At 37.5% G+C, this 25,792-nt stretch overlaps 2 protein-coding genes across 2 annotated transcripts; both read left to right on the top strand.

Moving 5' to 3' along the window:
* The first annotated feature begins 27 nt into the window (after positions 1 to 27).
* Positions 28 to 16,375, top strand: LOC141368778 (uncharacterized). Its single transcript, XM_073872938.1, has 4 exons — positions 28 to 1,458; positions 12,233 to 12,424; positions 14,663 to 14,769; positions 14,891 to 16,375. Exons 1-4 carry the CDS (start codon positions 1,263 to 1,265, stop codon positions 16,361 to 16,363), a joined length of 1,968 nt encoding a protein of 655 aa, XP_073729039.1. The 5' UTR covers positions 28 to 1,262; the 3' UTR covers positions 16,364 to 16,375.
* On the top strand, positions 16,375 to 23,577 carry LOC141349113 (serine/threonine-protein kinase pim-2-like). Its single transcript, XM_073872939.1, has 8 exons — positions 16,375 to 16,853; positions 20,329 to 20,414; positions 20,521 to 20,571; positions 20,721 to 21,099; positions 21,212 to 21,358; positions 21,503 to 22,254; positions 22,690 to 22,775; positions 22,882 to 23,577. Exons 1-6 carry the CDS (start codon positions 16,796 to 16,798, stop codon positions 21,733 to 21,735), a joined length of 954 nt encoding a protein of 317 aa, XP_073729040.1. The 5' UTR covers positions 16,375 to 16,795; the 3' UTR covers positions 21,736 to 22,254; positions 22,690 to 22,775; positions 22,882 to 23,577.
* Positions 23,578 to 25,792: the final 2,215 nt, after the last annotated feature.

Raw genomic sequence — 25,792 nt, 5'->3', positions numbered from 1 at the left:
TATGGATTCGGTGCATCCCTAGTTTTGTGTCAGTCTATGCTGTATGCCCCCACGTGGGCTTTTGTTTGTCTTGTTTATTATTAAAATCTTTTGTTAACTCCTTCATCGTCCGCTATTGGGTTCATCTGTGCAAATCCTGACAGGACGTCCAGAACGTTTGCTTTAAACCTATTGTTTTGTACCGGGATGCTGGTCATTCAGCCATCAAAACACAGAAATTCTTCATTTTACAAATTTCCACAGGACAAAGAACCTCCGAAATCATGGATTGTTAAAATAAGAAGTGACATATGACCTAATTTGAGATGAGTATAGTGCATTGTGTACATAATAATTGTGTACATAAATTTGGATATTAGCCTGTTGGCTAATCGTTAATTTTTAATGTTGTAAAAATAGAAATAGAAACAGAAGATTACATTTCAGTTTATACCAAATATTGTTTTTTTTCTATTATTTTTTATGTAAAGTAACAGATGTTAATTTTTTTTTATTGTTTTTATATTTTTAACTGTGTGTTTTGAAGATAGTTTATTAGGTATATTATTTTATTCAAGTTATACTTTATTTAACATATCTAGTATTACAAAAATGTATTAGACCCATATTATTGTATTATACTTCATTATAGGTAACCAAATATTGTTTAATATATTTCATGAGGGTAAGGTTTTATATTTCATTTAAATTCATAATCTGATAAAAGCTAATTGGTTTTTATAAAAAAAAATGTATATTATATAGCAGGATAATAATATAGTTAACTAGCGGTTGTTTTATCTGAAAACTTTATTTTGTATATACTATATTAAATATTTACTTTTCTATGTAAATAAATAAAGTAATAATTTGTTTTAACAATGTGTCAGATTATTTACACACACATATAAACATTTATAAATTGTAAATATATTTTTTTTAATAAAACAGTGTGTGATATATATATATTACATGGTGAAGAAACAATGGCATGGAAGCAGTCGCGCGCTATGGCAACCATGGAACTATTGTGACGTCACCCATCTATATAAAAGCGGGCACCTAGCAATGCAGAGCTCACTCACTTTACGGATCTGGACGAGTTCACTTTGGTTGATTCTGAACTGAGCTGTACAGATTATTAAGTGAATTTGCGAACTCAACAGAGTAAGCAACTGAGGCTGTTGACGCGCTGTGACAGACAGAAAGTTTCTTTAGACCACCAATCTAAATTGAGACTGAGTCTAAGCAGTTTGTTTACAGACTTCTTTACTTTCGACATCATGTGGTCGCGGTGGTCCATTACTAAACACAGTGATGGAGGTGATGTCGAAGGGGTGGATTTTGTCCTGCCAGGCGCTGTTTTGACATCTAACAACACCGTCCGCACGACCGGACTTCTGTTAGACGTTATGAACGCTGCCGGTGGCTCAAAAGAAGGAGAGGTGACTGCACGTGATGAGCCTAATAGCTCAACAGGTACCGTTAGATCAAACTTAAAGCGGAGTGTGTGACTTTCATATTGATAAGTGTACAGTTACTGTGTTTTTCAGGCACGTGTACAAATTAACACAGAGGGGTGCTCTCCCTACTGAAAAATCCAGCTAAGACCAGCATGAGCTGGTTTTAGCTGGTCTAGCTGTGTTTTGGTCACTTTTTAGCTGGTCTAGCTGGACCAAGCTGGGAGGACCAGCTTAGACCAGTTACTGCCACCTAAAACCAGCTACCAGTTTATGCTGGTCTTTGCTAGATTTTTCAGTAGTATCTTCAGATTTTACATTCGTTTAAAAATAACGGGTTATTATAGTTTAAAAAAAATTTTCGTTTTTATTTTCATTTAGTTTTGTAATGTGTTATTTTATTTCAGTTTAGTTTTAGTTCTTTTAAGTGGTGCATAAATAGTTTTGGTTTCGTTTCTATTTTTCAAAAATCATTACTTTAAGTTTTAGTCTTTAGCATAATATCATGGTTGTGTACATACACCTCGCCAAATCTGGTAATGTTGAAAATAAAATAATACGATTTTTTTTAAATAAGTTTTTTTATTTAGTCCTGTTAATCAAAGGACAGGGCAAATACCACACCAACCAACACCCTAAATTCTGTTAGGTTATTTAAGCTGGGTATAAGTAATATAAATATATAAATATACATGTTTGGTTATAAATAATCATATGCTGGGATGTTGTTAACCCAAACATGAGTTAAAACAACCCAGCATTGCATTCAAACAACCCAGCATATGTTTATTTATAACCTAACGTGTGTTTTGTCCAATATTTCCCTTGTACAAACTTATGTCTGTCCACAACAACTGAAAATCAATGCAAAGTTTAATATTCTGTCTATGAATGTCCATTTCTATACCAGAAGACATCGTTGTACTAACAATTATTTGTTGACTTTATATTAATACATAATATTATTTGTTGATTATCCACAAAAGCAACTAAAATTTCAGATAAGTTCCACGGACATTCTTTATCATAGCAACCAAAAAGCGTCAGCTAACACTGCCAAGCAAGCGGTCGCCGTCAGCGTTTTCAGCCATGTTTAACATTTAAATGCTTCCGTGTACAGTACATTGATATAATTAAACCTTCTTCAGTTATTGTAATGGTTTGCCAGCAGAAGACAGGTTGTCTTAATAAACTAGTCGTCATACACATTACGTGACGCTGCTGTGCAGGCCTGGAGTTCTAATAGACAAAGTCTGCCACCTATTGGTCATTAATGATTCAGCAACATCTGCTGAACATTTGCTTATGATCCGGTAATATGACTGACTCCGTGTTCAACTGCTGTCTGCTGATCCAATAACATTTAAAAAACGAAAACGCAAGTTTTGTTTTCCAAAATTGTAGTTAGTTTCAGTTAGTTTTGCAGGTCCACATTTTAGTTATAGTTTAGTTTTAGTTTTTTTTTTTTTTAGAAACTTTCGTTTTTATTTTATTTCAGTTAACTAAAATGTTTTTTCCCTAATAGTTTCAGTTTTCGTGATAGTTTTCGTTTACTATAATAACCCTGAGGCCAAAATGTTTTGGCAACAGCCCTTCTGAGTTTAATAAAAAGCCACCAAAATTAAAGATGAGAATTTCCGCTGTAAGTTACTTGCTTTGATATTTATAACATTGTGTAGTTACGTAATAGCGCACAAGAGGGCGCTGTTGTCCAAACTATCAGAATTACAGCATAATAACAGCATAATATAAACTCAAATACAACTTCAGGGGATTCACAATAAAAAAACGATCAGCATGAATGCAAATGTGATATTCAATGCACTCTTGCACTCTTGCAATGCACACTTAACTTCCGCGTTTGACGCAAGGCTGCTCTTTAGTTTCCGGTACGGGAGATTTAAAGCAGACTGACGGCAGAATCGCCAAAATGAACAAATTATAAAATACGTGAGAAATTATTACAATTTTTAAAGGATACAGAACTGGTAAAAAAAGATATAAAGTTTTTTTTATTCTCACCAAATGTATTCAACCAAATAGTGCTCCATACTCCAATCCAGTAGCTGGCGGAAAATGCACCTTATGTTGATTTGCCAACCGCCATTTAAACATCAGAAGAAGAAGAAGAAGATCGCTAAAATGTACTCGTTGTTTGCTGGATTTACCCAAATTTACAACCTGTGATGTGAATTGTCCAGATGTGCAAACTCGAGAAAGGTTGCAAGTCTTATGTGTCGTCTTATCTTTGTAATCATTACGATATGTTCATCCTCTACTAGAAGAGCTGACATTGTGCTGTTTTTACGATTCGTCCAGCAGGCTAATCACGTTACGTTAGTAATATATTGTCTTTGTAATGTTGTCTTAAAGTACGAAGGAGGATTAGGGACAAGCTAAAATAAAAATATAAACATCTCCAGATTAAAGGGCCCATGGCATACAGAGGTTAGCATTGCTACTTTGTAGGTGTGAGCAAAAAATAGGTTATTGAAATTTGGCCCTCTTTTTGATGTCATAAGGAGCTCTTATTATAATAATACCGCCCCCTTAATGCGCACTATCCAACCACAGCACTGCCATTTAGTTCAGAGAGAAAGAGAGCGAAAAGAAGGACTTGACAGCACAATTGAGTTTCAATTACAACAAACCACCATCATTGTGATCAGTGTTTGCACTTTATCCGCTCATTTGCATTTTAAAGGACACGCCCAAAATGACACATTTTTGCTCACACCTACAAAGTAGCAATTCTAACCTCTGTATGCCATGGGCCCTTTAAAGTCATTAAAATGCGAGAAAAAAATCATTATTTAATGAGAAAAAAGTCAAGAATAAATATAATTTCGAGAATAAAGTCGTTATTTAACAAGAATAAAGTCGTTATTTAACGAGAATAAAGTTGTAATATTTTAATAATAATGTCATGTTTTTACATTAACGTGTTTGGAGTGATGTGAACAAGCAGATACCAAATTATACCTGTCTCATTAATAAAACAATATGAGGGAGATGCACTCAGAAAGGCAATTTAAAGGTGCAATTTGTAAGATATTTGCAGTAAAATGTCCAAACACCGCTAGGCCAGTGTTATATATTTTGTCCAGCTGATCAATATCTGTAATGTTTTCAACTACTTGTAAATCGTGAGAAAATTTCCATTCAAAACATTGACGGGCAGTGCAGTCTCCTGTCAATGACGTTAATATCCACGTGACCCTTTGTCAACGCCTTTACTGACGTAAAAACCACATTACAACAGTGGTCGAGTTCGAAAAAATAAAATGGCGGCCAAGGAAGCGACTGGATCACAAATTTAGTGTAAATAAACGTATATTTTCAATTTTTACACATTTTAAAGGGCGTTTTGCAGGTAAAATTTTTCAACGAATTTGTGCAATTTGCTTGTTGATAATAAACATTTAAACTGTTATCCATTGTATTTTATGTTGTTGGGTATCACAAAACCCGAAAAAGTATGAAAAAGTACAGCAATTTGCAATGATTCTCCTTTCCCCCACAACGCACTGTATGACGTCACGCTGGGGAGAGAATTGACCAAAGCCGCCTTGAGAGCATTGAGAATGACTATAGAAAGACGAGTAAAGTACAGTTCTGATAGCGCAGATTATAGATAAATACATACATACATACATACATACATACATACATAGATAGATAGATAGATAGATAGATAGATAAGATAGATAGACAGATAGATAGACAGACAGACAGACAGGCTAGTATAGAGAGATAGGCAGACAGCCAGATAGCATAAGGTTAGCATATCTTCGTGTAGAAAGTAAACAAACAATTAACATACTCGTGCATGCTGGCTTGAGGGGGTCCATGATCCTGCCTGAAATGGGTGTAACTTTATGCGATCTTCCCCAGATAGCAAAAAATAGCAATGAGTCGGCGGACCACCGGCGGTGCTCTGGCGGCAGTAAGCGGCATAAGGGCGTAATCGCAAACAGGTCTGACGGCGGACCGCCGCGGCAGCCGCTTTTGCACAAATTAAGCAGTCGGTCCGCCGGCTGCATGCTGGCGGCATCTCGCAAAAAAATGAGAGTGACGTATTCGGCGGCAAAAGTTTCATCCCCGCCAGCGGGACGCACCTATAGCCGACAGCTTGGGGCTGGCGGCATAAAGAAGCCATGCGGATATTTTTTGCTATCTGGGACAGGACAAACGGTTTTGGCAGCATGTCTCTAATCCTGGAAGGTGAGTGAAGCACGTCACGTCTGTTCGCGGGGACCAGCGACCCAAACGAACTCACTTTCTTACAGCCAGTAGCGGAATGGCAATCGAGAGAGTCGGGACTTTCCCGGGCCGATCTAATAATAGTTATACATTTCGAGTTATATTAGCAACACCGTCTGGCGGCGTGATGTGCGCCGGTTCCCGCAGCCCGCTGGTCAAACTGAGCAGGCAGCCTCTCTGCTCAATAAAGTATATAAAAGTGCTCAACCTGTTCGGCAGGTCCAAACATGTACAGGATTTATAAAAATACGGTGATCAATGAGCGGTTCCTCCTCAAATGGCTTAGCCTGTCGTGATGTAAAAAGCCGCCGAACGCCTGTTTATTACAGTATGTATGTGGTCGGATCCGAGTGTGCTGCAGCTGCTGACTGCTGCTGCATATAAAATGATCGTGTGATTCGTTATAATCGCATAAACAATATAACAAAGCATCCTTTTATTTTACAAAACAATATATTTGAGATATTATTTGATAGACTAGTAAGTGTGGATTAAGGATGTTTAAAAATCTCTAGCCTGGTGGTCAGGACATGAATGGATCAAATCAGCAGATTTGCGAAGTTTCATTTATCTCCACATATATCATAAATAATAATTAGCAAGGTAACTTTGCAGTATAACACATTATATATTTCCTACGATGTATATATGATTTCCAAATTATATACGTAAGTATTAAATAGCAATAAATGTCTCATCTATCTCTATGGCTCTGGCTGAGTCTTTCTCCACTTCTCCCCAACGTGACGTCATCGCAGAATTGCGTTAAAAAAACCGTTAATACCAAAAACGTAAAAAAAAGTTGTCTTTAAGACCATTTTTGAGACATTTTAAAAATTATACACATATCTTGAGTGATTTATGTACCCATTAATCGACAGTGGTGGTTAACCTGCAACATACACTTTAATTGCATTTCTAGCGAGAAATTAGTATTGTAGTTTTCAAATATGTGATTAGTTATCACAAAGGCGCTCTCTGTTTATATTTCAAACACGCTGCCTTTGAAGTGCATCCGAAAGCCTTTCTCTGAGCTGCCTTCATGCCTCCGAAGTCATTTCCTTATGAGGCAGCGAGGCAACAAGTCACTGCTTTGAGTTTTCGGACGCAGCCAGTGTCGTGGACAAATGCGGAACTATGCGTTAAGCCGCCTTTCCACTGCACACGACAAACGACGGCCGATAAGCTGGAAGTCATTCATTTCCTATGGAGAGTCGCAAAGTGGGGTGCCGGCCATCTGCGGATGCGTAGGTGTCGGGTCCGTTTTGAGCGTTGGATCCGTTAAAAAAATTGAACTTGTGCGACTAAACCGCATGTGATTTGTTTAACTTCATTAGTAACACTTGAATCCTTAAAAAAACCTTTTGATTACTGATAATAAATACATTATCAATTTAATTTGTGTATTTTATTATTTTAATCTTGTCTTCATATGTTCTCTCCAAAAAATATTGCCAATCTTTGTCATATATGTATAGCTGTTTATCGTTTCATTCATTTGCATTCATTTATTTAGTCCACCATGGTAAACATATTAGAATGAAGCCTCTTGCGCTGGAATGAGCTTCTCTCATATACGATTAAACTGAAACTTCATTACGACTGCCACTAGGGGGCAAACTCCGACTGTCGTTTCCGTATGTTGTGTGCAGTGGAAAGGCGGCTTTAGCGCCTGTCGGGCTACGCGCTTGCTTATGGACTTATGGATTAAGTTACTCTTTACCGTCTGCCGCTGGTTGTGTCAGCAAAGATAGCTCCCGTAGGCGTACCATAATTCCACGCTGCTACAGAGCGCCATTAAACAACGTCATTGTTATTGATTTGATCTGGCGCCATCTAGCGGCGCAGGTAATACAATTTGCATCTTTAAGCAATCTCCCTCATAAAAAAGGCAATATGGGGGGAGATAATGAACGAACAAAATTCGGTGCACTGCACACTTTAATAAAACAGGGATGCAATGAACAGAATATCGTGATGAATAATGGGTTTTGTTAATTGGCTAGGGTAAAGTAATCCGCACATGGAGGCGCACCTATGAAAGTGCACAGGTGATGGGGAATATGAATCGTCTGGCCGAGGGAGGAATGGAAAGACTCTGCGGCTTTGTGAACTAACAATTGAGATAAATGCAACGAGTAGGCTATGTTTCACTGTTGGATTGTTCTTATGAAAGCAACAATATAAAAGCTTTATGTTAAGTGCAGACCCTTATAAAACCCTAAAAGACAAAAGACATTGAATGTGGCTTAATACATCTACACAGTAATAATAAAACACCATATTCAGCAAACTTTTTATTAATAAAACATTCTGTGTACGGGCAAGCAGAAGATCCCAGAATAACAACACAAGCCGCTGAAGGCCATGTTAGTTTCCTTCAATGAAAATAATCACATTCTGGGCTTTTCTGCTTGACCGTACATGCTTCTTATAATAATATATTATAGTGTGTAGTGAATTAAGTGTATTTATATCACTGTCTTAAAGCAATACCATGTAAGTCTAGCTCGCGGAGTCCGCCTACAGTTGGGAAATAGTATTGTCTTCTACTACCGTCGTAAAATCTGTCATGGTTACACCAGGGGATACACGTGCGAAACCCACGAACTCTGCTTATTTCAGCATATTATATATTAAATGTTATGACATCATTGTACAATATATACACACTATACAATATAATTTCCATGGGTTTTATTTTTTTTCAAACGCCAAAAGATCACGTAGCTCACGTTTTCAAGCCAGCACTATGGTCTACTCCTGTTTTACAGAATGGATATGCCAATTAAATTGTTGTATTGTAAATCATTGTTTGTTTGGTAGGTAATAGCAATAGGCTATATCGTCAATATTATAATAACAAGCTATCATAGATGAATCTGCAAAGTTGAAAAATCAATTTGCATTATAGCCTGAGGCAAGACACTTTCACCAGAAAAATAAATAAACAAACATGATTATCAGCCTGCAGTCATCAGGCTAGTTAGCCTTAAAAGATTCATTTGTTTGTCTAATAATGTATTATTTACTTGTACCAAACTTGTACATGCGATTTAGACATAGGCTAATAATAATTTGCTCCTCCAGCATTACTTGATTCATGAAGAGAAATGGAGGACCAGATAGCTTCCATAACATAGTCAGGCAGACAACAAATTCCTTCAATACTTACTAGTCTAACAACATAACGGCCAAGTCAGCATCGGTCGGGCAGCCCTCGTGTCAGCGAGCAACCGCTGTACCAATGTTTATCCTCGTATCCTCGCCTTTAATTTTGTCACTCTCTTCCTAGACTCCTCAGACAAAACATTTGCCTTCTTGGGTTTCATTGCTGCTTTAGCAGCCCATACACGAGGGTTGCCAACTTTCTCACTCTGAAATACGGGACAAAATGTGACCTGTCACAGCAGCGCGTATATGGTTTTATACAGTGTATTTTAAGCCCGGGATACACTGCACGATAATTGGCTGTCCCAGACGAAAGATTGCCATCGTCGCGATTTCTGTGATCGTGGCTCTCCATCGGTGGTCCTATGTCGTACAGTGAGAGAGGTTCAAAGACGACCGTTTTCCCGGTCTTGCGTCCAAAGATAGCCTACGATAGTTTTCTGGCAGTGTCAGAAATTCGGCATGATCACCGCACAGTGTGTTTGCTGCTACGACCTGCGCGCCGGTATTTGTTTACCACGAGCGCATGCTGGTGACATTGCGCAACGTGTGACGCAGCCGCCGAAGCTTCCGTGTCATCATCGTACAGTCTACATGCCTCTCGTACCCGAGTTTAAACGATACATGTCGCACAGTGTGATAGGGTAATGATCTTATAAGAGGACAAAAATCGTGCAGTGTATTCCGGGCTTTATGCCCTGGGAACATACATGGAAGGTTTATTAATAGTTTGTTAATTTACAGCAGGTAGTCTACTTTTAACACAGTAAGGCTAATTTTGAACCATTAAATTAACTTTACCTGTCTAAAACAAAACACTTGTGACTCCCGTACTAAGGGTAAATAAAAATCCCCATATCCCCTTCATTTTAATCTTGTGGCAAACTAAGCTAACATAGATTCTGTAAGATGTGGTCTTACAGGGTCAACATCAAAAACATAAATTAAAACACACTTACAGTGTGTGAATCAGAAGCGCCAAATGTCCTAGTAAGGTTGAAAATGATTAAATCCTTCAGATTGAGGCGTTTTAGGCAGACTTTGTAACTATGCAGATCTTATACAAACAGCTAAGTAGTAACCAACTATATAAAAAAGCAAACATAAATTTGTATTATTTGTTTACTGAATGTGCTGGGGATCTGTGATTGGATAAAAGGTGTCGTGATCAGCACTGCTACTGCTTGTGGCACCGCAAGGACTGACAGGGGATGGCATCAAAGTACCACAAGAGCATTTCGATAGTGGCTTCTGTAGGATTTCTCGAATCCCTCTCACGGGATTTTGATGTTATCTGCCTGTCTTTGTGGCGCCACATGAAGTCGAAGCCTGTTGTATCAGTCACTGGTTAGATCAAGCGTAACAGTCAAAAAATGGGACGCAGGACGTCCCGTACGAGACAAATAAATTAGGCTTAAAATACGGGACAGTTGGCAACCCCAACATACACCCGCGTGACAGCACAAACAAACGTTAGTAAGGCTCTCACGTCCGAACTTGACGAAATGGTGGTAGGGGGGCGGAAGTGAGGTATGCCGTAAAGCAGTCAGATTTTGTAGTTATTTTTGTTCTCGGGTTACTACCCGCACCCCGAAGTTCCGTAGTGCCAGTAAAAGTGATACAGACCCCGTCAGGCTATGGCATACGTGTCATTCAACCTATTGTAAGCCTAAACTGAATATATTGACTTCATTCTTGAAATTTTAGGACTTTATTCTTGTTAAATAACGACTTTATTCTCGAAATTATATTTATTCTGACTTTTTTTCTCGTTAAATAATGACTTTATTCTTGCATTTAAATGATTTTAATCTCGAGATGGGTTTTATTTATTTTAGCTTGGCCCTAATCCTCCTTCGTATTAAAGTGTCAGGTAAAATAAGAGACGCAAATAAGATCCCATTATGATTTCACTGTCACTGCTGTATGAGGAAAAAACAAAAAAACAACACAAACTGCAGCAGGACTGATAGCTTAAATGTGACGTTCAGAGTTCTGTTCTGAGTTTTTACCTCTTTATTTTTTGATATATTCAATTGTCAAAACATTTTTACTTGGATATTTTTAAGTTAGTATCTTGAAACTGTAGAGTAGGGTTCCCCAAATCTTACCCTGGAGGACCGGAGCACTACAGAGTTTAGGTCCAACCCTTTTCAAACTTTCCACCTATGATTTTCTAGTGATCGTGTGTGTGTGTGTGTGTGTGTGTGTGTGTGTTTTATTTTTCTTAAGTTATTCTTGTTGTCATTGATATCTATTTTCTATTTGTCCTTTGCATTTGTTATTAATAAAGCATACATAAATACTCAAAATACACGTTTTTACTGTTCTAAGCTTGTATAAGCACAGATGTTATCTTCGCTAGTACTGATGATAACAATTACACAAAATTCATAAGTATATCAACAACAGATGAATGCACTGTTATCAGTGCAATTTCTCACTTTAACTAGTGGTTATGCAGATACAGGGTAGCAGTGTAAAAGTTGTCATGCTTTCCAGTGAGTCTAATGCTGTAAACACTATGACACACAGCAGTGGTGGCTAGACGTTCATTATGGTTTTAAAGGGATAGTTCGGCCAAAATGATATTAAACCCATGATTTACTCACCCCGAAGCCGTCCGAGATGCATATGTCCATCATTTTTCAGACAAACACATTTTCAGTTATTTTAGAAAATGTCTTCATAACTTCACATTTGATTAAAGGAACAGTATGTAAGAAATGTATATCAATTAATCATAAAATGGCCCTTATTTGTCACTAGACATTAAGAAATCATTTTCATTTCAAATACTTAAATCACTGACAACAGTGGTCTGGTCAGGATATTGTCATTTAAAAAGTGGAGTTGTAGCCCTCAACTGATGTTTATGTTGTCATGTTGTGTATTGGCCACCAGTTGTTTGATTGCAGTACCAGTTTTAGCCACAAGTTTTGTGATTGCAATACCAGTTTTGGCCACAATCCTACATACTGTTCCTTTAACTAAAACATTTTCTAAAATAATTGAAAATGTGTTTGTCTGAAATATGCATCTCGGACGGCTTCGGGGTGAGTAAATCATGGGTTTAATATCATTTTTGGCCGAACTATCCCTTTAAGTGTGTGGTATAAGTCAAACAAATTAGCCGTGTTCATTTGGCTGTTTTGGCAACCAACGATCCTGAATATCATAGCGCTCTATGACTGGCAGAAGTAGTCCAGCATCCTGAGATTTCACAGGAAATACGTCCGCCATGCATAGAGTCCATTTATACCCTAATATAAATTAAATGACAAATTGTAGACAAATGTTTCAGTTCAGTTTAAAGTAATAACATTGTTTATTATTTGTTTATTATATTGTATTTGCAGTGTTTGTCAATAAGGAGGAGAGTGATGGAGGAGATGTTGGAGTGGTGGGATTTGTTCTACCCAACGCTGTTTTGACACATGACACAGTCCAGACCACCGGATGTTTGTCAAATGTCATGCGTGCTGGTAGTTCAAATCAAGTAAGAGGAGAGGAGTTTTCCCCTACCTATGGTGGGGTGGAAAGCGTATCAGGTGAGATAACAATGAAAGCTGAATGTTTGACTTTTATATTGATTATTGCAGTGGTTCTCAAACTTTTTACTCCAAGTACCACCTCAGAAAATATTTGGTACCACCATAATGACCAACGTTAAATTCCAGAAGTGTAGTAGGCCTAACTATTCAGAGCTAAGCACAGTTCAAAAACAAAGTTTTATTCCCAATAAGAATATTTCTTATTTTTATTCCTTATACAAATATTTATTATTATTGTCAGCCAACCATTACAGAGTTTGAACCTTAACACTGCACTGTGCTTACAAGTAAATAAAAACTTAAATAAGATTAAGGATTAAATTAAAATGTGCCCAAAAGTTAAATAAAAACTGTACGTAGTTAAATTTTAAAAAGCTGTACTTAAATATATTTTCAGATTAATCACACCCTACTTGTTAATTTTCAAAATTAAGAATATACTAATATGTTTGTTAAACATCATTTACTATATGCCACAAAGTCAAGGCCACCTTAATGCACGGGCTTACCTGGGCTGAAGCCCAGGGGCCTCCGAAGTTCAGGGGCCTCCCATTTTCGCATTCATGATGAGCTGAAAATGTCATTTTGTTTTGTAACTTGTCAGGTTTTCTGTCAATCACTCTAATTGCATGTTACATTTCTGCTGATTGGTCCGTGGTAACTTACCGTAAAATAAAATGTCAGATGTAACAGTCAGATTTTTCTATTCCGCATAATGTAATTAAGTGCGCGTTGTCAACTTGGGATTCGTGCATGTTAGACCAACCCATTCTCACCAAAAAGCGTACAAATGACACGCAGTGTGATTATCGTGCAATAGATAAGCCAAATTCCGATTTTGCGTGCATATGATACGCCAGTCCTTCCCATTCACTTATATGGCGAATCGTTTTGTGACGTTTTATTTATTGTTTTCTCATTTGTTTTCTGTTTTTTTTTACCATTTTCGCTTGGGTTTAGGGTTAGAACAGAAAACAAATGCGAAAACAATAAATAAAACGTCACGAAACGATTCGCCATATAAGTGAATGGGAAGGACTGGCGTATCATATGCACGCAAAATCGGAATTTGGCGTATCTATTGCACGATAATCACACTGCGTGTCATTTGTACGCATCTTGGTGAGAACGGGAAGGTTAGACTGAGTGTGACAGAGAAATGGAAAATAGTCCACTAACAAATGAAAGAGTAATTTCTGAAATTTCATAATAAGCACTAGTGAGGTGCAGGTCTCTCTCTCTTTCACGCGCGTGCTCTGGCAAGCAGAAGTCTCTCCAACTGTGCGCAAGAAACTGTGCCGTCAAATAAAGAAAGGAGTTCCCGCACATAATGCTGTTAGTTGTTATAAAGTTTAAGTTTACTCGCGTTTAAATCAGTGACGTGTGCGCAGATGGAGAGAGATTTCTCTCACAAGGAACGTAATAGCAGTGATTGACAAGCCAGAGGGCCAATCGTTGACGCAATGATTGCTTCAATGATTTGCTGATGTGTTTAAGGCCCTACCTTGTGCACAGAAGACGTGTATTAATATTATTACTTTCAGTGTACCTAATAAATAGTCTTTCATCATTTAGTAAAGACAGTTTCAAGTAATATTGCAAAAATGTATTAAAAAAAATCTTCTTTTGCACCTTTAAGCGTGTGCCAATAAACGCAGACAAGTTTTGGCAACAATTCTTCAAATTTTAATAACAAGTGGCCAAAATCAATCAAATGTCCCCGAAAATTAAGAATAAAAATTGCCCCTAAACTGAGGTCTTGTTTATATATTCATAACACAAAATAGTTAATTTAGCGCATATGGCGGGTTTTATCCAGCCTGTGAGCATGAATGCGAATGTGACATTCAATTTATGCAATTCAGTACACAAGGTAAAGCGAGACACTTAAGATTTAAAATGATCAATCAAGCATTAATTCTATAAGATTTATTATTGAATTGTTATTGTGGTGTTAATAAACCAGCTGAATAATAGTTTCAGTCCATGTTCTTTTAATCTGTGGCAATATTATCATCATTATTGATGCCATAAGCGTTGCGGTATTTTCAGGATTTTTTAATAGTCTGTTTAACAGAATACTTGATTACATTGTTTTATAACATTTTAGATAACCAGGGCCATTTTCCTTTAAGATCTCACGCTGGTCTCTATCATTTCTAATGAATGAATCAAATTAATTGTCAGATATTGAATTTATGACATTTCTAATAGTTTACTGTTTGTCTATTTCAGAAAAAACTAAGAAAAAGGGTGCTTTTAAAAAAGCGGCGAAAGCTATAAAACGCCCATTCCAGAGCCTCTGGAAAACCAAAGTCGAGAACATTGTGCTTTGCCAGGAGGTGAGTAGTAATGTCCTACTATTTAATTGGTTTCATCTACTCAATTAACTTTGTTTGTCTACACATACACACACTATTTGTGTATTTATGTATCTTTGATCATCTCTGGCCTTCTCCACAGCTTGATGCCGATCCAGGCATTCCTGAGCCAAAGGCCGATGTTGACTGTACCAGAGATAAGCCAAAGGCTAGGATCAGTCAGGACCAACCCAAACAAAAAGGGGCAAAGTTTCCCTTCTTTGACTGGCTCCGGAGGGGCAAAGTGGAGCCTATGCCGTCTCCACAGCCTGAAGCCGTTGCAGCTCGTCCTGATGAATGGGATGATGCTGACCTCGGCAATTCTCAGTCAAAGACTAACGTTGGTCCAGACAAACCTAACGCATTGGCGAAAATTCGACAATTCTTTAACCACCTCCGGAGAAACGATGGGGACCTTGTTGTGCCTTCTGCACGGCAAGATGCCGATACGGCTAATCCTGTTTCAAAGGATGATGCCGATCTGGCCAGTCCCTCTGTAGACATTGCCGCGCTACAGGAAGCTTCAGTTCCAGCTTATATTGGGCTAAACAAAACTAACAAACAACCCAAACTAAAAGCTGTCAGCAGTCCTGATACAAAGGATGATGCTGATCTGGCCAGTACTTTTGTAGCCGATGCCGAGCTACACAAAGCTTCAGTTCCAGCTTATATTGGGCTAAACAAGACTAACAAACAACCCGAACCAAAAGCTGTCAGCAGTCCTGATACAAAGGATGATGCTGATCTGGCCAGTCGCTCTGTAGCCGATGCCGAGCTACAGAAAACTTCAGTTTCAGCTTATATTGGACTTAAGAAGACTAACAAACAACCCAAACTAAAAGCTGTCAGCAGTCCTGATATAAAGGATGATGCTGATCTAGCCAGTCGCTCTGTAGCCGATGCCGAGCTACAGAAAGCTTCAGTTTCAGCTTATATTGGACTTAAGAAGACTAACAAACAACCCGAACTAAAAGCTGGCAGCAGTCCTGATACAAAGGATGATGCTGATCTGGCAAGTACCTCTGTAACCGATGCAGAGTTACAGGAAGCTTCAGTTCCAGCTTATATCGGACTTAAGAAGACTAACAAACAACCCGAACTAAAAGCTGGCAGCAGTCCTGATACAAAGGATGATGCTGATCTGGCCAGTACCTCTGTAACCGATGCAGAGTTACAGAAAGCTTCAGTTCCAGCTTATATTGGACTTAAGAAGACTAACAAACAACCCGAACTAAAAGCTGGCAGCAGTCCTGATACAAAGGATGATGCTGATCTGGCCAGTACCTCTGTAGCCGATGCCGAGCTACAGAAAGCTTCAGTTTCAGCTTATATTGGACTTAAGAAGACTAACAAACAACCCAAACTAAAAGCTGGCAGCAGTCCTGTTCCAAAGGATGATCCCGATCTGGCCAGTACCTCTGTAACCGATGCAGAGTTACAGAAAGCTTCAGTTCCAGCTTATATCGGACTAAAGAAGACTAACAAACAACCCAAACTAAAAGCTGGCAGCAGTCCGGTTCCAAAGGATGATCCAGATCTGGCCAGTACCTCTGTAACCGATGCAGAGTTACAGTAAGCTTCAGTTCCAGCTTATATCGGACTAAAGAAGACTAACAAACAACCCAAACTAAAGGCTGTCAGCAATCCCAGACCAAAAGTTAAAGAAAACCGTTGGCAAAAATTGTTCAGAAATCCCAAACCAAGAGTTGAAGAAAACCCTGGGCAAAAATCGACCAGAAATCCCAGACCAAAAGTTGAAGAAAACCCTGGGCAAAAATCGGCCAAAAATCCCAGACCAAAAGTTGAGGAAAACCATTGGCAAAAATTGTTCAGAAAACCCAGACCAAATGTTGAAGAAAATCCTGGGCAAAAATCGTCCAGAAAACACAGGCAAAAAGTTGAAGAAAATCCTGGGCAAAAATCGGCCAGAAATCCCAAGCCAAAAGTTGAAGAAAATCCTGGGCAAAAATCGGCCAGAAATCCCAGACCAGAAGTTGAAGAAAATTTGATGCTAAAAGTTGCTAAGGAACCTGAGCCAAAAGTTGAAGAAAATCCCACACTAAGAGGTATCAGAATTTTCTTTTTTGGTCATATTATAAGTACTTGGAAATGTATTCAGCCATATTTTGCTCTGTTAAATCAATACAGTTAATTTCTATGGCTTGTGCTCATCCATTTTTTTAACAACGTATTTGGGGAGTCTCCTTGTTTACATGAGCAACTTGTTACCATTTCTTGTCATTTAAAAAAGAAAAGGTAACAAGTAGGTTTTAATTGATTACTTTAATAATCCGTTTAAAACAGAGTAACACAACTTCAATAAACAAAATAGGATAAACAAACTTGTACAATAACTCTTACCTAGGGTTGTAACGGTATACCGGTATGGTGGTATACCTTGATATTAACTTTTATGATTATCATACCATAAACATTTGCTTATACACGGTTTTGGAAAAAAATAAAGCAGATCTCATCTGCGCCACTACGCACATGCAACTTCATTCGGCATGACTGCTAGACTCCACTCATTTATGTACAGCAGAGAAAATGAGAGACTACAAATTCTATCCCCTATCCCCTACCAGAAAAAAAGTTAAAATCTACAGTATGGGAATACTTTGGGTATAAGAAAAACAAATGCAGGGTTGTCCTTGAAGATGCATATCCAGTTTGAAAGAAATGTGGACGAAGAGTGGCTGCAAAAAGAGGCACTAAAGCCCATTTAAGTGATTTATATTACAGATCAATTTAAGTTGATTATACTTAGGCTAAATAATAAAAACTATACATTTCAATCAGAGCAGCTCTGAGAGAATTTAATGAGTATTTTATCATTTTATTTAAAAGAATAAAATTAAAAGAATCAAAAAAAGATTAAGAATCAAAGTTTACTTTTTTCGAAAGTGTATTTTTTTCCAAAAAAAGTTGAATATAATAAACCATATGTTCAACCCAAAACCCCTATCTGTTTTTATTAATTAAAGGTTCATTGTAGCTAATAATAATAATAATAATAATAATAATAAATATAGCTGCAAAGCAGCAATGCCGGGGTCAAGCCAAAAAGGGCACAGAATGAAGTATCAGTAATGACTGTCATGATTTTAGATCTAAGTTTTCAGTAGATTAAGGCAAAAATAGGAATTTTTCAAATCTTGAGACCACTAGGTGGCGCTGCACCGAAACAATAGATGGTGCCTCGGGTCATGATTGTGATGACACCTACCAAATTTGATATACATATGATTAAGCAATGTTGAGATATAGCCTCAAATAACTTGACCACTAGGGTGCACTGCATCGAAACAATAGATGGTGCCTCTGGTCATGATTGTGATGACACCCACCAAATTTGATATACATAATTAAGCAATGTTGAGATATAGCCTCAAATGACTTGACGACTAGGGTGCACTGCATCGAAACAATAGATGGTGCCTCTGGTCATGATTGTGATGACACATTCACCTATTCATACAGTGTCAGCCATGCAGCTCATCGGGAGCAGTTGGGGTGTAGATGTCTCACTCAAAGATACCTAAACACTTGGTCAGGTGGAGCTGGAGTTTGAACCACCAACCTTCCGTTTTGTAGACAACCTACACTAACCACTGAACCACTAGAAATACACACATTAATGTGCAAAACTTTTGCGAAGATATAGCCTCAAATCCATTTCGGCGTGCTCGCCATCATATTTGTTGATGCGCTATACAATAACTGATTGGTCTATCAAAATCTTTTTATGACTTTTTGTCTAGAGTCTAGATTGTGTGTACCAAATCCAAGCCAATCAACCGAACGCTTTAGGAGGAGTTTGCCTCAAGGCATGCCTCAAGGAATCTAACAATAGCAATTTCATGATTTTAGACAAAATTTTGCAGTAGTTATAAGCAAAAATAGTTACTTTTCAAATATCGTGACAACCCGTTCCATGCACCCTCATTTCATGACATATAACAGTTGGGGTTAGATGTCTCACTCATGGACACCTCAACAATTAGTCAGGTGGAGCTGGGGTTTGAACCACCAACCTTCCGATTTGTAGACAACCTATACTAACCACTGAACCACTGCCAATACGCACATTAATGTGCAAAACTTTTGCGTAGATATAGCCTCAAATCCATAATTTTAAAATCAAGTTAGCATTAGATATAAGCAAAAATAGCAATTTTTTAAAATCTCGTGAACACTAGGTGGCGCTTTGACGAAACTGTGCATGCACCCTCATGTCATGACTGCCATCAAAACTACTTTGGCGAAGATACAGCCTCAAATCCGTTTGTTCGCGTTCTACGTAACATTTAATGACGCGGTATACGGAAACGGATTGGCGAATCGACACGAATTCCATAACTTTTTGCCATGAGTGTCTGTAGATGCTACACACCTATTCTTTACGCAAATTGGAAAAAAGCTCTAGGACGAGTTCGAAAAAGTAGGTTTTACAAACAATTCAAAATATCAAAATAATTAACATAACGGAAATAACGTCATATGGTGCAATCGAATCGGCATGAGCCAAGGAATCAGAAGCAACAAGAATTGCGTTTCTATGACATACGGGTCAGCAGTTATTACCAAAAAATGTAAGTGAAAAATTGGACTGTTGGTGGCGCTATCGGGTTTGACATAGACACTCCAAATTTGGTGTGGGGACTATTTGGAATGTCCTCTTTGAGTGTGCCAAATTTCATAACTTTCCTACAAAAAAGTTCAAATTCAAAATGGCCGACCGAAAACCTTTTGGTATCGTTTGACTCGGCATGCCTTAAGGAATCTAACAATAGCATTTTTTTATTTTAGACTCAAGCTTGCAGTAGTTATAAGCAAAAATAGCCATTTTTCAAATCTCGTGAACACTAGCTGGCGCTGTGACGAAACTGGGCATGAATCCTCAGGTCATGACTGCGGATTCAACACGAATTCCATAACTTTTTGCCATGAGTGTCTCTAGATGCTACACACCATTCTTTACGCAAATTGGACAAAAGCTCTAGGACGAGTTCGAAAAAGTAGGTTTTACAAACAATTCAAAATATCGAAATAATAAGCATAACGGAAATGACGTCATATGCAGTTATAACCAAAAATATAAGTGAAAATTTGGACTGTTGGTGGTGCTATTGGGTTTGACATAGACACTCCAAATTTGTTGTGTTGACTAGTTGGAATGTCCTCTTTGAGTGTGCCAAATTTCATAACTTTCCTACGTACGGTTCTATGGGCTGCCATAGACGCAATGGCGGAAGAATAATAATAATAATAATAAAGAAGAAAACTAACAATCCCATTCTGGGCTTGACCCCTAATAAGTGTTTAATACCGGCAAACAGTGAAATTGTGATAGTTTCTGAGACGATTATCATAACGTGGAAATCTCATACCGTTACAACCCTACTCTTAACTCTAAATTCTTGTATAGATGGATGGATGGATGGATAGATCATCTATTATGTATCGAACATGTCAAATATTGCCGTATATCCTGGGCCAAATTTAATTTTTTCTTTTCTCTGTTTGTGTTTTGAGAAGATTTCCACTCTAAATATGAGGCAAATCTCATAGAGGGGCATTCTGCCAAGGTCTTCAAAGGAATCCGTAAAGCTGATGGTAAAGAGGTAGGGCACTCATACTTGTATCTATAAAAATTGTGTGAACCTTAAAGGTTTTGTGCAGTGTCAGGTGCGTTTCAGTGTTTTATCAATGTTGTCTTTCTCTTTGCAGGTCGCCATCAGTTTTGTGAACATAAACAGTCACACCAAGTTTCTTTCTGTTGTAAGTTTTTTCAAACTAAATTTAGGGAAAGCTAAATTACCATATTTACTAAAAGCAATGTAACTTACATCCAAATGCAATACCAATACATTTATCACAGATTTAAAGAGATTCTGCTATCTAATGTTTTGTTGACCAATTTTTTCCAGCCTGGATATTCCAAACCACTTCCAGAAGAAGTGGCAGTGATGCTGAAGTTAAGAGAAGCTCCTGAATGCCCCTATGTTATTCAAATGTATGACTGGTATGAGATGGACAACAAGTTCATACTGGTTTTTGAGTACCTTAGAAACTGTGACAAGTTGTGGACTTATATAAGACTCCGAAGAAAACTGAAGGAAGATAAAGCACGCTACCTATTGGTTCAATTATTAAGAGCAGTTAAACACTGTTTGGATAATGGCGTTTTACACAGTAGTATCACATCTAATGGCATCTTGGTGGAGAAAAGCAGTTTACACCTGAAGTTGTGCGACTTTGACTATGGTATTCTAGTTGGCAGTGATGGCTATTCCACAACATATAACGGTGAGCTGGAGTTTTTTGATAACATACTGGAGCATATAAATTTGTTTTTAGTGACCAAATTGATGATGTGACCCTTTTACAAAAATAACTCAACACAATGTTTTGCTTACAGGATATAAGCATGCAGCCTCCCCTGAGGACTGGAATGTCTGTCAGTTGAGTTTTTTGCTGTATGAGATGCTGAATGGCCAGGAGATCTATCCCCCTTATTGTACAACATCAGAAGAATTTAAGTTTTATAATCCCTTTGTATCAAGGGGTGAGTAAAAATCACTAACAAAGGCAAACACGCACACACTGAAAAACAAATAATTAAACGAAACAACAATAACATCTCTATATGCCATGTCAATAAATGTCATTAGTGTATCATGACTAACAATCTCTCTTCTAAAACCTACAGATGCCTTTGATCTCATTCATTGGGGCATAGGCATGCCAGAGGACCGACCGACAATCCATCAGTTCTTAGCACATGACTGGTTTAAGGATGAAGGGTTACTGGACATAAATCAATATGAACAACCGGCAGTCTATAAGACCTTTGAAGATGACTGGACTACTAAGGAATGGCGCAGAAAATTGAAAGCCCTCAAAGAAAAAAGACGAACATTCATAAAAAAGAAGGGGCTGTAACCTGCAAACTCAACTCAATTATTCGGCTTATACCACAGTTACCACAGACATTGCTCTGGTGGTTATTTTAAGACATTAGACAGGTCAGGTGTGTGTTTCTTAAAAAATAATACATAGCTGTGGCCAGTCCCTCTGTAGCCGATACCAAGCTACAAAAAGCTTCAGTTCCAGCTTATATTGGACTTAAGAAGACTAACAAACAACCCAAACTAAAGGCTGTCAGCAATCCTTTTTAAAAGGATGATCCCGATCTGGCCAGTACCTCTGTAGCTGATGCCAAGCTACAGAAAGCTTCAGTTCCAGCTTATATCGGGCTAAAGGGTTGTGGAAATCTTAATCTTGATTTAAAAACTAGCAAACAAATCAAACTAAAGGCTGGCAGTAATCCTGACCCAAAAGTTGAAGAAAATCATGGGCAAAAATCGTCCAGAAATCCCAGACCAGAAATTGAAGAAAATTCAACGCTAGAAGTTGCTAAGGAACCTGACCCAAAAGTTGAAGAAAATCCCACACCAAGAGGTACCAGAATTTTTTTTTTTTTTTGATCATATTATAAGTAATTGGAAATGTGTTCCGCCATATTTTGTTCTGTTAAATCAATACAGTAAATTTCTATGGCTTGTGCTCATCCATTTTTTTAATAATATATTTGGGGAGTCTCCTTGTTTACACGAGCAACTTGTTACCATTTCTTGTCATTTAAAAAAGAAAAGGTAAAAAGTAGGTTTTAATTGATTTTTTAAATAATCCGTTTAAAACAGAGTAACACAACTTCAATAAACAAAACATGATAAACAAACTTGTACAATAACTCTTAACTCTAACTTCTTGTGTAGATGGATGGATGGATGGATGGATAGATTGATCATCTATTATGTATCGAACATGTCAAATATTGCCGTATATCCTGGGCCAAATGTAATGTTTTCTTTTTTATGTTTTTGTTTTGAGAAGATTTCCACTCTAAATATGAGGCAAATCTCATAGATGGGGATTCTGGCAAGGTCTTCAAAGGAATCCGTAAAGCTGATGGTAAAGAGGTAGGACACTCATACTTATTTCTATAAAAATTGTGTGAACCTTAAAGGTTTTGTGCAGTGTGATGTGCGTTTCAGTGTTTTATCAATGTTGTCTTTCTCTTTGCAGGTCGCCGAGGACAATAAGACTAACAGACTCAGTTCCAGCTGCCGTGAAGGTTAACATGCCACTTATCTACTGGTTGTCCTTCAAACGTGATGCCTGCCAAACGACCACCAGCTGATCGCGTCCTTATCCGTTTATATATATATATATATATATCTTCCAAGGGGTTTTTTTCCTCCTAGGACTTTTCCCATTGGGTTTTTCTCCTAGGTGGTTTTTTCCACCCCTGGGAGTCAGCCGAATTTGGCTTAACGTAGCACCCCCTTCTATACGTTACATATTACTACGCTCGCTTTTTCAGTTTAATCTTATCCGCTGTATTTTGCTCCTTATGTTGTCTATCGATTTTTCAGTGTTTCCGCCTGTCCGCTGATCAAACTGTTAAAAGACGCGATCTCTGTAGACAGCCCAGGCTCCACAAACTGCAATACAAACAAAGTGGCCAAACCTACAAACAGAAACCATAACAAAGTGTTCCAGCCAAAAAAAACGACAAGAAGGATTTGAGGGTTGAGGGGGTTGGGCGCGTTCATGAAAGCACGGAAGGGAGGGGGAGCGGGAGGAGTTAGCTACGCTCCGTTTGTTTGAAACCAGTTCAAACATCAACAAAAAGTGACGTCTCACAGATTCGCTTAGAGTGCCTTTAATGTAAAGCTGCTTTGAAACAATTACTAATTGTGAAAAGCGCTATATAAATAAAATTGATAAAGTGCAATAAAGTACTTTATTTTGGATATTAATACTGAATACTGTTACTGTTTTGCACCCAAATTATTGTCACTTGTAATTGAGGTTATATTCTACTGTGATGTAATGATGTTAAGTAAGTCCATTTGTCTTACTTTCTTCAATAAACATTGATGAAGTCATTGTTTTTTTTCTATATTTTCAGACACACTATTTATTAAAAAGTCTACGTAGTGAACCTTAAAGACACTGTGTTCACATCTTTTGCCTACACATTTTATCTATATCAAGCAATGGAAATGCTGTGGCTCAAAGCACCTTAATTGTAAAGACAAAGTTGTAAGACAACTTTATACAAAGCTTTTTTACTTACAGATTGACATGGGAAATAATTGAGTAATTGTTTTAAATTTATATAACACTACAATACATAAAGGGGCGGTTTTTGCGGACAGGGATTAGATTAAAGTAAATACAAGAGCTGTCCAAACTGAAAACAACTTGCACTGACATATCTTTAAATACATCAGTACTCTTTGTTTTACCTCAAAATGCACACAAGTAATGTTTTATTAAGGCTTGTTTGTTAAAACTAGTTATATTTCCTAAGGTCTAGTCCTGATTTAAGATAATCCCTGTCCGGGAAACCACCCTTAGGTGTTGAGTAATCACACCATCATTTAAAATAACGTGAACTGTTGCAAGTGCATTGCGAACTTTTGAGTAATAGAAAAGTTTTAAACCTCAGTGATCACAAGTATTGTACATATGTGTCATTATGACATGCTGTACTGTACAGTTTGTCCTGGATGGAGCTGTCCCTAAATCCACCTTCCTATTCGGATGGCACTGTTATTACCAACAGTGTTTAGATTACTTTTTCTTAGATCACATCACAGCAAACTTATGTCTTTCCAAGATAATGTATGGGGTTACATTTATATTCTTAGCATCATATTACAGTTACTATTATAATAATCTTTACTTTTTACTTATGTACGTATACTACGGTACGGGATGTTTAATAGATATCATGTGAGCTGAGTCAACCTTGTCTACTGAACTTTTGTCCAACCAGTCTGCCGCCTCTCCTGCCTTAATATGTTTTTGTGATTTCATATGTGAATCTGACCCTGAATCAGGACTCATGATTTGGAGTCTTGCACTGCTTGTGGTAAAGGCTGCTGTGAGTTTTACGAAGTAACGCAAAAGAAAAGCAGACTTATTATATTGCTTTTGAAGCTATGGGAAGTGTCATATAATGGCATCTCTACTAATGTAAATTAGAGATTATGAAAATAGCCACTTACCCACATGAGCACAGCCCAAACACACATAATTATAAATGATAAAAGTAATAAGAGGATGGACACTGGAGTTCTGCTAAGGGTTGGGGATGTCATCAGCCCTCTCAACTGGTGCTGCTTTGAGGGCCATCTATAATGATACTGTCATTATTTTAATGTAACTTTTGTTTTGTTTTTTATTTATAAACACTATTCATTTGAGATTACTTTGAAACTGTTTTCTTTATGTACAATGCAATCGATTACAATATTTATTGGGTTAGGGTTTGTGACAAACAAATATTCCAAGAGGCCCACAGTGTGATTCAAATAAGACAAAAAAATACATGAAGGATTTGACTACTGTGTCTGACAAATGCATTAGACCATTTCATCTTTGTGATACAAGGGCTGAGTGGGCACCCTGAAAAAAATTATTCATTCAATTTAATCAATTTTTTAAGGTAAGTGGTTGCAATCAATTTATTTAAGCTACATTTAAACAAAAGTTTTTTGTTTTGTGTTGTATTCCTAATTGTTTTTGTTTGTTTGTTTAAATGTAGCTTAAATAAATTGATTGCAACCACTTACCTTAAAAAATTGATTAAATTGAATGAATCATTTTTTTCAGTGCAGAGTGAAATTTAACAGTTTGTCATAGGACTTATCTAAATATACAGCGCCTTTAGCCAATCTGAATGCTGAACGTGGCTTCTGCTTTGAAATGTTGACCTCTGAACTTTAAAAATGTTGCATATATGTGAGTCTCATCATTCAGCAAAGGAAGGGGCTAAAATGATGAGACCAACTGTTTTACAAAGCCCTTGAACTCTTCCATCACGAGGGCTGTTTGGTGTGATCACTAATAGGTGGCATCACAAAAATTATACAAATTTCACTTTGTTGTCATTTATAAAACACTAGCGTGTTTCACATCTGCC

This window comes from Misgurnus anguillicaudatus, chromosome 11, assembly GCF_027580225.2.
Source record: "Misgurnus anguillicaudatus chromosome 11, ASM2758022v2, whole genome shotgun sequence".
Taxonomy (NCBI): domain Eukaryota; kingdom Metazoa; phylum Chordata; class Actinopteri; order Cypriniformes; family Cobitidae; genus Misgurnus; species Misgurnus anguillicaudatus.
This window is presented reverse-complemented; position numbering and strand designations above follow the sequence as displayed.

Bases quoted from the DNA above. Each gene is read 5' to 3' on its own strand.
- LOC141368778 (XM_073872938.1), top strand. From the start codon at position 1,263: ATGTGGTCGCGGTGGTCCATTACTAAACACAGTGATGGAGGTGATGTC. The intron at 12,425-14,662 runs GTGAGATAACAA...TGTCTATTTCAG, and splicing joins TGGGGTGGAAAGCGTATCAG to AAAAAACTAAGAAAAAGGGT. The intron at 14,770-14,890 runs GTGAGTAGTAAT...CCTTCTCCACAG, and splicing joins ACATTGTGCTTTGCCAGGAG to CTTGATGCCGATCCAGGCAT.
- LOC141349113 (XM_073872939.1), top strand. From the start codon at position 16,796: ATGCTAAAAGTTGCTAAGGAACCTGAGCCAAAAGTTGAAGAAAATCCC. The intron at 16,854-20,328 runs GTATCAGAATTT...TGTTTTGAGAAG, and splicing joins AGAAAATCCCACACTAAGAG to ATTTCCACTCTAAATATGAG. The intron at 21,100-21,211 runs GTGAGCTGGAGT...TTTTGCTTACAG, and splicing joins CTATTCCACAACATATAACG to GATATAAGCATGCAGCCTCC.